Genomic DNA, 14,774 nt, shown 5'->3' with positions numbered 1-14,774 from the left:
AGATGAATGATAAAAATACTAAGGGGAAGATTTTCAAAAGCTTGTCACAGGCAGCCAGCCATTTGTCTCCAGTACCTCCATTTTCACAAATCTGTTTTACCATATAAAAACAAAACATCAAACGTATTTTCCGTATCTGTAGCTGCAGTGGCCCTTCCCCTGTCTGTGTGGTGGACTAGTTACAGGTTATATGTGTTGGTGTGAGGCACCAGTTCTAGATAAATGATATCCACAAGTCAGAATTCCTGTGTTAAAGTGAATTACATATAACCTTTTCAGATTCTGTTGTGAATCCTTGTGCTGTAAATCCTTTCCACAGAAAGGATTTATCTGAAGAAAGGATCCCTATTTGAGTGTAATGCTGTGTTAAAATAGCTATATTGAGATGTAGCATCAAGGGCACTTTCTGTCTCCCTAATTCAAATGACTTTTTATCTCTAGAAAAATAACCATAGAATTTTTTCTTAGTTTTGCCAATAACTGTATAAATAGAATGTTTGTCTAACAATTGAACAAAAATGCTTAAAATTGAAGGGGGTTTAATCATAAATTTGGAATGTTTATCTAGCAAAGTAGACATTGCTGCTGAGGTCAATGGTTTTTCTAAAGAATGCTCAAGAGCAAAGATTAAATACAGTGTGTATTTTCCCAGTGGATTCAACACTATACTGTACACAAGACAGTCACTTCATTCTTTGTTCCGTCAGCCTTCATTATATCTACCTTTAGAGTAATTAAGGCTGAGTCATGATGTTACTGCGGCTCAGGAGTTTCATTCATTTTAGTGGTCTGTATTCTTTAGATGTCCAACACTGCAAAGTAAGTACCAAGGTCCAGAAATTTCCAGCCTGTTCCATGGTACATTGAAATCACAAAAAGCTTCAGTGGTTCAGGCCCAGATCAGCCCCTAAGGCTTTGTTCAAAATGTTTGACGGTATTGTAATACATTGTGGCAATCCAATTTTTTCTTTTTCTTTATCAGTGTCATGAAAGACTCAAATGCCATCGTCTGCCACAAGTGTTTTGAAATGGATACCACCCATCAAAAGGATTCAGAAGTGTTAGTTAATTCCATTGTTCCTGAGTGTTGAAATAAATGAGAGGAAGAAAAATAATTGTGATTACATCAATGTGATGGTAGACAAATGTAGCCCAGGTTGCAAAATCAGTCTTAAATTTGACTTATGCTAGTAATTTTCTAGTGTAATTATGTTAGGGTTGTCTTTTCACCTATTAAGTGTTTGCAATGTATATTTCTATCAGCTAAAACCCTAATACAGATGCAATTATAGCAGCCAAACAGTTATTGTGGTGGAGTTCATAAGAAATTCACGAAGTGGAATGAGTAACTTGGCATGATTGACTGAAGGTTTTTTTGAAACAGCAGATTAGTTGGAATCACAGATCATTTCTAGAGTAAGTCCACAGAATGTCTCTAAAGTCCCTAAACGTACATCTGCTTAATCACTGCTGATTTTGGTTATGTACAATTAAAATTGAGTTTCAGTAGAAATGGTATAGAACCAATACACATTAATGGCAAATTTGTTTGGCTGTCATGGAGCTGAAGTTAATTTTATAAAACCATGCTCTAGAAAGACATAGATTCCAGGTGGCAACCCTACAATAAAATCTATGTACTATGCTATGCAGAAATCCACTTACTAAGAGGATTCTCTGTATAGGCATAAATATAAGCCACGTATTTTAGGGTCAAGGCTGCAGTCCCTCCAATAAAACGTTGAGCATATCTGATACTGAGAAAAGGATTATGTTGTGATAGTACAGAATGAAATCAACTCTTTTTAGATTCCACAACTAGAAGATAGAATGGTTCTATTGTACTTCCAAGTAAAGCTAGTGTAATATTTACAAGTAAAATTATGTATAAAAATAACAATAGTCTAAAAACGTAAGGAGAAATTTAGCATCGGGTGGCGTAAGACAAATTGTCATGATCACATAATGCATCCAGAATCACAAACATGACCCTAAGACATTGAAGCGATTGACATTTGATAGCTTGTGTTCAGTCACTGTGTTTATTTTCTGTAGTGACTAATAATTTATTTGATTTCAAGCTGGCTTTTATTTTGTTAGGCAGCCGCTGCTTGCTGAAGCCAGTGAACAGCAGGTACTGACATACTAGTGAGATACATAGCCACTTGTTGGCTAGGCTATCAACTCGACCTGTGTGTCTCCAATTAGCTGAAGGAAACAGAAGTCTGGTACCGTTCCTTGCAGACACACAACTAAGAGCGAGTGTGTGTCTCTTAACCAACTGGTCATTCGCAATTGGAACATTATAAATTTTAAGGAAACATGAATACCTTACTCTAGCAACGGTTCACCAAATTCAAGTGAACCTCTTGGAGATACTGAAAGAAAAACATGGCTACTCATTTAGAGTACAAAGCACAAGCAGAAATATTTTGCAAGAAGTCAGTGAGTCATATTTTCCTCATAAAATTGTTGAAACCGTTGTGCCCAGAAACAATTAAATATGTGACTAGGGCTGGAAAAGTTTAGCCATAAACACAAACAGACACCAGTTTTTTGTTTGTAGAGGATGAAGGTCATTTGGCTTGAGGAATATCCTAATACTAACAGAGACAAAGCAGAACATGCAGTTTGAGTGTACTCACTGCTCAAATGTTTGGTCCTACATGCCTGGATACTTGGTAACACTGAAGGTTAAATGCTAATAGTCTGTTATGGCAAATCATTGAAACAGGGACAAACAAACATACCCCTTTAATTTGAAATTAATACTCTTTTGATTTATATTAAAAATACATTTCTGAGACCTGAAGTCTCAATCTCACAAAACTGCACGTATTAAAATGTTTGAGTCGATTAGTACCTGGCAGTTTGGAGGTCTATTTACAACTCTCAAACTTTGTAAGACTTTTTCGAGACTCCTTGTTTTTTCTAGTAGTTCAGTGTTTCTGTTGCCCCTGGCAATAGACTCCTTCAGTTTGGCCTGATATTTTTGTGCTCTACATATGCCAGCCCCTAGCTAGCTACCGTATACACGTTCTGTGCTTTTGGGGAAGATTAAAAGAGAGGAAGTTCCTCTGCTCCCAAGGGTATAATCCCTGTATTTATGAGATTTGGAGACGCTGGCCTACGCAGCAGAGGTTACAGGTTGGAAGACAGATTTGAACTCAGCTTTGTCGGGGGGTCTTTATCTGATTTATTGCTAGCCTAAAGGGAGAGTTGAATTTGAGATGTGTCCAGATGCTTTTTCTCAGGGGCAGTTGTAACGTAGCTCAGCACTTTTATACAGACACTCTGGCGAGCAAACCCCTCTGTTTAAACAACTGCGATTATAAATCTTTCCTACAAATAAAATGTTGTCTTGACATCCTACTTATGGTCTCCTACTCAGAAGTGTGAAATGAGCTGTAAGATTTCTAGGTTGCTACAAAAAAATCTATGCAGGTGTGTACCAAGTGTGATTTGACTTTGTTGACATTATTTCAAAGTAAGAAAGATAACCCCTTTAATGGTGCTTTCCTAACATTATTTAAATTCTCTTCATTCTTATAAGAGGGAACTGTGAAAATGTGCTTGTGAATTGCTTTTGAATGTAGCTACGCATTACAGCAGAACATGACACGGTCAGTGGCCTTGAGGACTAAGCTTTGTGCAGCTAAAAAAACCAAATGACCCATGAGAATTTTTTAAATGCTTATGGCTATGCACAAGTGAGGTTCAGTTCATCTCTCATTTCTACTAATTTGCAATAGTGTATCTTCTTGAAGTCCAGAATTATATTTGATTTATAAAATACATGTGGCAACAGAATCAAGTCTAGGCAATTTAAGCGATGTATTTCTTTCACCAACTGAGTTTTGTGGTCTGTACATTTCCATCTTAATTCTTCACATCTAGAGTTCAGTACCACAGATTTTTACTTTGGGAGTCTTTTCATCATCTACTTTCTGTTCCCTGTCAAAGATCCGCCTGTTTTTGTTTGTTTCCTATCTATATCCTTCAGAGGCTTTCAGTCTCATGCTATGCAGGCTTTAGGAGTCCTATAAAATTAGACAGCTTTTCCTGCACTTTCTTCCTCCCTTTTATTCATGAACTAACTTTCTTAGGTTAGAGAGCTGAAGAATAGATCCTGGGAATCTGGCTTATCCTTGATGAGGGATGTGGTCAATGACCATGAGGCTATTCCTTTTATTTCTTCTTTTAATAGCTTGTTATGCAAGTACGTTTTTCAGTAAGTTGCATGTTTTTTTCAGTCTAATGATCCTTTTGATGGGGTGACTGTTCACAGGCTTATAAGCATCTGAAAACTAGAGGAAAGAATGGAAAATATTTTGAAACTTCAGCTGTGATATGATGCAAGTGCAATCTCTGATTAAGGGTGTTAAGGACACCCTTTCAAAATGAGAGAACGTAAGTGCTGTACAGTTTGATTAAAATGGGATTAAGATGCACCTGAATTTTTCCATGTAACAGATTTCTTTTGGTACTACCGAAGCTATGGAGTCATGTGGACTTTGATGCACTGAGATACAAAATACCTAGCCATGCCCAACACCTCTTTTGACAAACGAGTTAGCTTGCAAAGCAGGTAGCTGTTTGGCTCAAATTTATCATTTTCACATCCTGTTCCAAAATATTTTGCCCCTTTTACACAGATGTATTCATGCGCTTGGCACAGCCTGTAGAACAGGCAAAGAAATGGGAGTCTTAGACCTCAGCCCAGGGAGCTGACTGAGCAGCTTCTCATGAAATAGTCAGGTCTCACTGCAGGATCTCTGCTTGTGGAAATCCATGACAACTTTTGTTGCTGCTGTGGCAGATAATGATACCTAAAGCATAGTCACGTACAGTAATTCCCTGTACTTGTAGACTAGCCCAGAATTAGCAAAACACTCTCAAATCACACTCTTCTCGGGAAGCTTATTTAAGCATTTAGTTCTTCATATGCAGTCTGGGAGAGCATTGAGTTAAGTTGCTCTCCAAGTTGGTGGAAGAGCCAGGAAAGAGTCTTATCTTCACATTTCTGGGCTTCTAGTCTGACTAACTGTAGCCATGCTGATGGGATAATTTCAGGCGTAGGGGTTGAGTGCAGATGTTTCTTTCCAGTATCTCCTCTGATAGATTAAGAGCTCGCTGTTCTTCAGAGCGCATTCTATAATGTAGGACAAACTTTTGCAGGGAGCATGTACAGCTCTTTATTGGAGTTTGTACTCTCTACAAATAGATACTCCAGCTTTTTGTTTTTCTGAGTTTTACTCAGTTGTGGTGTTTACATTACATGAGCTTGAGGGGGGAAGGAAGGGAATTTTTCTGTATATTAACTGTCTGGGTGATTTTCTACAGCTGCTTTGAAGGATATGTCTGTTACTTATATTGTAACTTGGATTCTATAGACATATGGCAGAGAACACAATTCTCCAGAAAGCAAAAGAGTTTGACTGATGGAAAACAGAAGAGAGCAATCCAAGAGAAATCCTGCCAGAGGAGGAGCAAGAACCTGAAATTTACTGTTGAAATCGGACTTCTGCCTTGGGCTTAAGCATCACACTCAGCCAATTCTACCATTGACTTCAGTGTGGCTCTGCACAGATGCAAGGAACTGCTTTTTGGACCTGACTAAGTCTGGAGCTTAAGTGTTGTTCTGGCATCCATACTGATTTGGAAATATACAGGTTGGCCTGGACTCCTTAAGCAGTGGGACAATTACAGGGTTTTTAAAAAATCAGAAATGTAGAGAGCCTATGCATTGAGGCTATTCTGGCTTTTACATAGTGAGTTTGTAAAATCAATCAGAAATTGAAGAGGGCATGAGAGATTTCATTTTAGACTGTTTGGTCCCTTATTAATTGTATTGTGGATGGCAACAGAGGAAACATGTATAGCAGACAAGTCTTTTTTTTCTATTTAATCTACTGTCTGTTGTTCTGACTTTCCAGTTCCATTCAGCTCAGCACTTGCAGCAGCACAAACCTGAACTGCCAAGAAGCTTTTGACTCATCTGTTTTTCTGTTTATTTCAGAAGCCGTTAGACTTACTGACTGGCAATCATGTCAGTCAAACTCACATTTGTCTCTCCTGGTGATGGAGGTGGTATCAGCAGGAGTTGTTCCTTCACTGGATTCAGCACTGTGCAAAGCAGAAAATTAGCGTAAGTAACACAAAAAGTAAAGCACCTGATTGTTTGGGCAACAATGGGTTGGGTACTGTGAATGTATTTTTTAACATAAGGCATCTACGTGTAGAAGTTGTTCCTTAATTTTTACCTTACAACTACTGAGTGTGGTCATGGTTCACTGATAAATATCTATACTTCACACCATACTATCTTACTACTATACACACTGTACTTCAGAGATGCCTGGATTTCAGAGGTTATGTATCAGACTGTTAATGGTGTCCATTTCTTCTAGAAAAATGAAGGGCTGCGACCCTTCCTGCTAGCAGCCTAGTAGTAACTGATGTTTTCTGACTAAAACCTCTGAATAGTTATGGTAATTAAAAATCTCATAGACCTTTACAAAGATGAGGATGTTAATGGTGAGTCCTGGCAAAATGTGTAGCTGAACACAACTCAAGTTGTCCTGGACTTATTTTAAGTAGAGCAGCATTACATGAGAAGAAGAGCTGCTTACTGGCGATGCCACAAATGAGAGGAAGGGAGGAATACAAACAGGCCAAGAAGGCCGCTGCAAATTCGCTGCAATCAGTTAACAGGTCTATAGTATAGCCAAGGTTGCAGTCCAGTCTTCCAGTCTTCAGCTGAGCTCCGTAATTGCTAAACCATCCTGCACTGTTTTTCCCTTTTTGCTTATCATAAATTGTTGGGTAGCAATTGCTCTATGTAGATAACTGTGCAGCTTTTCCACTAGAAGTGCTCTTGTTCTTTTTCTGAATTTAGTGATCCCTGTATAGCCTGTTGAATGTTTTTAGAAGATATGATATATGAATGGAAAATTAATATAATCTCTGACTGCCAATGCATGCTAAAATAATAAAACAGTGAATCATTAGCAGTATCTTATGGAAGAATTGGAAAGTAGGCCTCTAAAAAAAGTATTGTACTCAAAAAAATCCTATTGTGTATCAGTAAAATACCTGACTCATGTCATAAAATATCTTTTCAAATAACCAAATGACTGAATTAACCTTTTAGTGAAACACAGCATGGTAAAGTATGAGCAAAAATGAAATTCCAGCATGACTGTGATGTAATCCAGAAGTCTTCACGTTTGAAAAATTCATTTGTTGTGGAAGCAGAAAAATAATATTAAACCTAGCAAAGATCTAAAAAAAATCACACCCATCAATAACATCTTGAGAAAAACACTGCCAATAAATTATATAAACAGACTTGAGCTCAAGTACATAGTGGGAGTTCTAGCAGGGAAAGTAACTACCAGGAAAAGTGTTGAACAGCTGTTTCTCCAACAAAGGCACAGTCCAGCAGGGTAAGAATGTTCTAAACAGAAGAGTTCATATATCCCTTAAGATTATTCTATTACTTTTAGCTGCAAAGGTTTTCTAACCAAATGCCTCCCTTTATGCATTTTTTATGATATTGCTTTTCACTAAGTGTTTAGACAGACAGTTTTGTTCAGGAATCACTGCAATAAGGAAAATTTGTACTAGATACTCAGTCACAGCCCAGTGAACACCCGAGAGCCTTCTCCAGCATAGTGAAGAAATTTTTTAATCACCCTTTCTTAACTTATCTCTCCCTCAGGCACTGTTGCAAAACACAGCAGGAGATCACAGGGGCCCTATGCAAGGTCTATCCAAAGGATGACACACAAATCAGGTCCACATGGAGATTCTTAAGCAGATGCTAAATATACTTTTGCATTTCTTTAGCAACTTCCTTTTGAGGCTCTCAGTCAGACACACTATTTCATTTTTCCTCACAATGGTCTCCACAGGAAGTAAATATTATTACTGTTATCTATAAAGTGGGAAATCTGATACTTAAATTATTAAGTTCACAAGGGAAAGCTGCAACATAGCATCTAGGTTTTAGCTACTGTCCCTAAGGCCCATGTCAGCCACTTTTCTATGAAATGTATGAAAATGGGATTCTTAACATCAGTTCACTGAGTACTTATGGGCTACATCAGTCAGTAGGAGAAAACTGAGGAAAACGGTGAGTTTTAAATCTCAGCCTATCTGTATGCAGTGCTTAGATGCTATACTTTCAACTGAAGGGAAATGATTTCCTGAATTTAGGGTTTGCAGTACAAAACTCTGAAAGTATATATCAAAGTCCTTCCCTTTCAAAAAATAAACAAAACCCAGGAGTAATTTGGGCTTTTTAATTTCAAAAGATAGATTTATCTTATATCTTCCATATGGTATCTTGCTAATTGGAGTACTCATCTAAAGCATGAAACTGGATGCTATTTCCTTCTTTGCATGAAAGAATTTTAAGTGATGTTCCTTCTCGGAGACTCTTTCAACTGCTATTATTGGCTAGACTGTCCCTTCCAGTGTTATTGCTGTTGAAACCCTCTCGCTTTGCATGGAATACTCAAGGATTCATTATCTTACGAAATAAAATAATATTAATGTAAGTTTCTAATTTAACAGTTGTGTTCCTCGTTACAGGTAACCTGAGCTCCATATGGTTTTGTTAATTAATACTTTACATTAAGCCATCATAATAAACTAAGATAATCTTTGGGGTGAAGAAATTAAATATCCAGTAATGTTTGGCAACACCTAATTTTGTCAGATTTTTTTGCAGATTATATGTTACAAAATTGAGTTAAGTGGAAGTTTATCACCAGGATAATTAAAGTAGTTACTTGAAGGTTTCTGTAATAGGACTGGAGACAGCTCTCAGGTGTGCTGGGCCTAGTATTTAATCACCAAGCTCAATTATCTCCTTAGGCCTTCAGTCACATGCCTAGAATTTAAAACAGCCAGTGGCTAAGTCTTAAACCTGTTGGAGTTCATCATTTCTCCAGGTGAGCAGAATTTAGGATAAAGTGAGAGAGAGAGAAAGAGAGAGAGCGCTCTCTGAGAGCAACCAGTTGGCTTGGCTTGGTGGAATGGGAAGCTTCTTTAGATAATGTTATTTTAGAGGCTTGACTTACAGGGAGTGTTAACAAAACTATATAAAAATAACTAAGACTTAGAGGATTATACAGATAGAGGTAAGCTATGCAAGAATCTGACAATGTGAAAGAACCATTTGCAGACAGCTCATTTACTGGTTTAAATGTTGCAGATATATATATATATAGAGAGAGATATGTAACTGATGGCTCAGGGTGTTCTAACTCTTTAGGTTAGCACAAAAAATCTAGTGTGGGAGATTTCTGTTAGAAACAATATTTAATTTTGTTTTTGCCGTTGCTTTTAAAAAAGTAAGTGAGGTGTTAGACACTGAAAAACCACCTTGATATAATTATATCTTGTGTGCAATCTGGGCTTGGTAGCTTGCTTTTCTAAAACGTGGTAGGGCTCTAAGCCATCATTTAAATGGAGGGTGAATGCAGGCAAAGAAATAGCTATTTCTAAAGGCTTTCTATGTTAGCTTTATAAGGTAGACCTTGAGAAGATCAAAAGTTTGTTGCCTCATTTTCCTGAATTGCAGGTGAGAGCCAGAATGGGAATGTCCTTGTCCTGCAGCATGGCTTACTTGACTAGTTCTGTAGTTACCTGACAACTGGTATGAATGGGCACACAGAAACAGGGCCTTGGCTAGCTGCCATGTGTATCTGTTAGAACAGTTGCTAGTAGTATAAACATTAACTTGTTATTAACCTGTTTTAAAAATGAGATTTTCGTTTTCTTGCTTGATACCCTGCCCGCCCCCCCTTCCCAAAGAAATGGGGACCCGCACAATCTTTCTTTATTTAAAAAGGATAAAAAAGAACCACTAGGCTTCTCGGAGTCTACGTCAAGCTTGGAGAAGGAAATGTCTTTTATTGAAATTATTATTGTTGAAGTCACAAAAAATTTCAGCTTTTATGCACTAGGTATTTAGGGCTGGGCCTTAACTTTCTAATGTTATCTGTGAAAGTATTCTCAGTGTGTCCAAGAGCTTTGTTCTTTTGAATAAAGGTATATGGGATTGGACACGTAACTTGTAGCCTGGAAGCTCTGAGGGTTAGGCATTTCTCTTCTCCCAGGTGATGGGTTTTGCATCTTTCCCATGTTTCTTTTCTCATTCTACAGAAAGTCTCTCAGCAGAAGTTCAGTGAGATCAAGAATGTCACTGAAATCCCCCAAGGCTTATAATTCCCTGCAGAAGGGGGCAGTCATCTGGGATCCAAAGCCACTGCAGGTGAAGAAAATTTTTGAAGCTTTGAAGAAAGGACTTAAGTAAGGACTTTTAAAATATTGTAATTTGCTTTACCTAGTCATGCTGCTTAAGTCTGTGTATCACTGTTCTCTGTCTCCATCTGGCATTTCTAGACATATGTAGTAACTTTCCCAGACACTGGCTTGGGACCTTGTAAAACAAGTTTCATTCACTTTCAGACAGTCTGCTTGCAAACAAAGTGCTCTGATGTTTTTGTTTGTTCCTAGTTTGTTACACTTCTCTAAAAAGTCAGTGACAGGTAGAACTCTGTGGGAGATTCTCTATCTCTTGGGGAGCAACTGAGCTCCCTTGAGGAAGGGAGACTTTTAGAGCATGCAGGGTGGCAGGCGGGAAGTCTCCAGATCAAGGAGAGACTTGGACAGGGATGGGACAGCCAGATTTGGGGGGGTTCTGGAGAGGGAGCTGTGTGGAGTTTGCTTTGACTCAAAAAGCTGACTTAAAACCAAGTCTGAAAGCAAGGGTGTGCCCTGCAAGGACACAGTGGGGAAGCTGGTTCATAAACCATTTCTATTTTCCCTATGCTAATTGGAGAACACTTAAAGAGATAGTCTAGTGGGGTTTTTTCAGGTTTGGGGTTTTTTTGGTTGGTTGGTTTGGGGTTTGTTTGTTTGTTTGTTTTCCTTTTAATGGAATTAAACTCTGGCGTTCAAAAGTACTCTTTCATTTCTTGGTGGCTTGCTATAAGGGAAAGGTCTAAGCAGATCTACCTGAAAACTTCAGCTGACTTGAGGTGATGAAACAGAGCTGTAGTACAACTCCATCTTCTTATGGCAATGTAAATAACATTATCTTGCTTTAAATGTAGTACTATTTTGGAGTCTTTATTATGGTTGACTGCACAGTCATTGTTGCATCAGTACAGACTTGAGTGAAAAGGCTAAAGACCAATTTTATCCATTGTTTCTGTCTGGCAGATGTGGGGTGTATGCAACAGACAGATCAAAGGATGGGGTGGCAATCTGAATTCAGGGTATTCTGGCTTTGAGGAAGCTGTCAGTTAACTCAGAAATGCTGATGTTTTTCAGTGCTGAAATAGTAAATAAAACATGGATGAGCTTGCTCTCTTGGTATTATAGATCAGAAAAGAAGTGGTGGTAAGTGCTGTTTGCCTCCATCAGTGATTGAAACAGATCAACCTTTAACTGAGTCCTCAAATCTTGTTATGTAATAAAATACACAAATTGCTACAGTCAATGTTGATGGGCCTTGCCTAATATCACAGGAACTTCATTTACACCCTGAAGCTACTATTGGAAGATAAAATACCTTTCCTTGGATTTGTAAACTCTGTAGCTCTTTCTGCTGGCATCCTACTAAGTTCCTTTGCATATGTTGCTGCTGTCCTCAGAACTTTGCTACTCTATTAATTCTGATCATAGTTTGTTTTCTTAAGCAAAGAATGTAAAACGCACTGTAATAATGCATTGTAAATTCAGATGTCACACATTTATTCCAATAAAAGACTATAAAGTCTTAGTCCTAAAAATATCAGTCAATGTCTTATTAGTGGATTTAGATTTAAAACAAATAACAAAAGCAAATATTTTTGCAGAGTTTAGAATTTATCAGAGCTTAGGGAGGAGAAACCATAAAGTGGATCAGAATTTGTTCCCAGTTCTGCAGTGAATGCCATATGATCAGACTCCTGCCAAAACTGAGTAGCTAACTAATTGACTAAAGTAACCTACAGAAAACAACTGTATCAAATAGCAATTCAAAGTCCAACTTTTAAGTAGATGCAGACTGAGTCCACTTGGTGCTGGAGTGACTTGAATTTTTTGGTATAGAACATGTTTTACGTGCCTGTTTCTTTATAGCTATAGAAAATAACTCTTTATTTTGTTAACCATCTGGGTACCATTCCAATAACTCCTTTTTCTGTTAACCATCTGGGTACCATTCCATCAAGCTGGCAATTTTAACATACTTAAATCTCAAAGCGATGAAGCTCTTATAAAAGTTAAGTGAACTCTTTTCTGCAACCAGCCTTGGCTACTTCTGCACCGAGCTGTTAATAGGTGAGTGTAAAGAGCAGACAGCTGAATGCTGGAGCCACTGGGCGTCTTGGGTGAACTGGTTTTGTAAAAGTAAGAAAACGAAATGCATCAAAGCAAATGTGAAAAAGTACAGCTGTCTAAAATGAAGTTATTTTGACTGCTCGGAGACTGTGTCTTACAATGTAGTATTTACCAGGTGACTCTTGTTGCCTTTTAAGCATAAGAGGAAAAAGTTACCTAAGTCTGCTCTGTATTAAAAGCAAAGTTGGAAGAAGATGGTCTCGGCAGAAATAGTTTAAGGCCCTGTAGGAACTCTTAAGGGACTATGCTTGCTTGCAAGCAACTCTGTAGAAGCCAACTGGCACCAAGTGCTTCACACCTTGCAACATAGTTCCCATTCTGGAAAAAGTAATGATTACATTAAGAAATTGTCTAGCATACTAAAAGGTGGTGGTCAGCGCTGCTTGCTAAAATGCAGATGATGTGCCCTACCTTACATGTGGGCTTACATGAGCTTGGCTTTGTAGTGCAACTGTTTCATGTTGCAATTCTTTGACTTTGGAGTTGGTTGATAAAGTCTTATTCCTCAGTAACTGTAAGAAGAGACTTGCTCAACAAATGAACTGATCTTCTACTTTATACAAAAGGTTCCAGAAGGCCAAACGGGAATAGTTAGAGAAATCTGAAAAGGAGATCTGTGAGCTGGGTTATGTGTGTGTTAGAACTTACTGTTCTCTTACATCCCTCCTTTCCTCTTGCCTTTAATCGTACTTCCAGCTCTCCTGTCTTGTTTTGGTTTGTCTCACATTCCCAGAATAAGGCCTATCTTTCACTTGAATGATCTATTTTAGATGAAGGGAAACAAGAAATACTAAATGTCTGAGTGCATTGTGTGCCATGTGTACATTTATATACCTTATGCAGGAGTGGTGGCCTTCTTGAATTACACTGAGTATTCCATATCTTGGAGGAGTAAAAAGGATTCAGGAGGATTCCTAATGTACAGCGTCTTTAAATGTTAGGTAACAGTAACCAGCATCTGCTGGTACTCACTATATACAGATGCTCCTCTAGGAGTGACTCTTGCATTTAGGATAGTTTCCATAGACAAATATTTGTCCTTCCTCATCTGTTGACCCATGTCTCTCTATGTAGCCATTCACATCTCTGCAGGGTAAAACAAGAGAAGTCTTCTAGAGAAGGAAGTTTCTTTGTAACATTCTGCTGAAAAATTCCTTGGGAAAGTGTTATAATGAATGTATCAGAAGAACGTAATACTGGGTTTTCTTCCTCTCCAGCGAATACTTGGAAGCACATCAGGCTGAATTGGATTATCTCTCTGGTCGGCACAAAGATACAAAAAGGAACTCCAGATTGGTAAGATGCTTTTAATGTTAAATACTTTATTTCTAAAGTAATTTAAATCACGAAAGTAGATGTTCTCTCACGTCTGGGACTCCCAGGGCTTTTCCAGTTAAAGCACTGAGGTGAGATCCAGCAAGGCATCACAATCAGAAATTTACCAAGCAAGTTAGCTCTAGATGTGAGAATTAAACTTGGGATTTCACATTTTCAACATCCAGCAGCGTTCTTCAGATCGTGTTCCTTTTCTTACGGGGATGGTATCTCCCTGTATCTGTTTAGTGATCAGTATTCATCCTGGACTCTGTATGGACAGAAATGGTGATAAAGATCAGGCTTTGTTTTCCATAGTTGGTGAATGTGTCCTAGCAACTTTAGATTCTGTCATGTTCACTGTTCCCTAGAAGTATCTTCAGCAACAGTGCTAATGAAAAGACAACTTCTCAGTTGGAAAGGCAGAACCAACTTTGCCTTTCATTTGGGAAATAATAGCTAGATTAAAAAAAAATTCAGGAACTCCCATGTACCCTGACCAATGTCCAAGTCCTTGTTACAGCTGATGGTGAGACTCTAACTGTATCATTTCAAGCATCTGTGAAAACCAACCAACCATGAACAGAAAATGAAACTAATTCTAAAGATGTTGGACTGTCTCTTTGTAGTAAACAATGCATCTTATTTTAGTGTAACTTAAGATATGCGTAGTAAGTCTTGCAGCAAACATGAAAGTATCATTAATATGTACAAATATACATGCTCTTCTGTTCAGCCTGTGCTATTTCTCTTTCAGGCTTTCTACTATGACCTGGATAAGGTAAGACTATTGAGGATGAGATGAAATGTTGGAAATAAAGAAAATTGATGTGTCTACTGTGTTACTTAAAGGCATGTTTAGGAAACAATTTCTCAAGTCCCTTTCTCTCTCCCCCTTCAAAAGCAAATCCGCTCTGTGGAGAGATACATCAGAAAACTGGAGTTTCACATAAGCAAGGTAAAGGGTTTTAAATCTTGTACATCTAAGGCTTACACTGCTGTATAAGCAAACCGTCTAAATAGAAAATACTTAAATTATAATTCATCTGAAGGGGAAT

The 14,774-nt window shown here is 38.0% G+C and overlaps 1 protein-coding gene across 10 annotated transcripts in view; it reads left to right on the top strand.

The window, feature by feature from the left end:
• RIPOR3 (RIPOR family member 3) overlaps positions 1-14,774 on the top strand; it is a 54,421-nt gene that overhangs the window by 16,101 nt on the left and 23,546 nt on the right. For 6 of the 10 annotated variants that reach the window (XM_049816781.1, XM_049816777.1, XM_049816779.1 and 3 more), the window contains 6 exons: positions 5,394-5,672; positions 6,020-6,148; positions 10,177-10,323; positions 13,620-13,698; positions 14,474-14,497; positions 14,621-14,674. In XM_049816781.1, the coding sequence (XP_049672738.1) occupies positions 6,048-6,148; positions 10,177-10,323; positions 13,620-13,698; positions 14,474-14,497; positions 14,621-14,674 (405 nt within the window). In that variant the 5' untranslated portion in view covers positions 5,394-5,672; positions 6,020-6,047. The remainder of the gene's footprint in view (positions 1-5,393; positions 5,673-6,019; positions 6,149-10,176; positions 10,324-13,619; positions 13,699-14,473; positions 14,498-14,620; positions 14,675-14,774) is intronic. The other 4 variants (XM_049816783.1, XM_049816784.1, XM_049816782.1 and 1 more) reach the window with 3 other exon arrangements.

Source organism: Accipiter gentilis, chromosome 14, assembly GCF_929443795.1.
Source record: "Accipiter gentilis chromosome 14, bAccGen1.1, whole genome shotgun sequence".
Taxonomy (NCBI): domain Eukaryota; kingdom Metazoa; phylum Chordata; class Aves; order Accipitriformes; family Accipitridae; genus Astur; species Astur gentilis.
The sequence above is the reverse complement of the archived record's forward strand: the minus strand, read 5'-3'. Positions and strand labels throughout refer to the sequence as shown.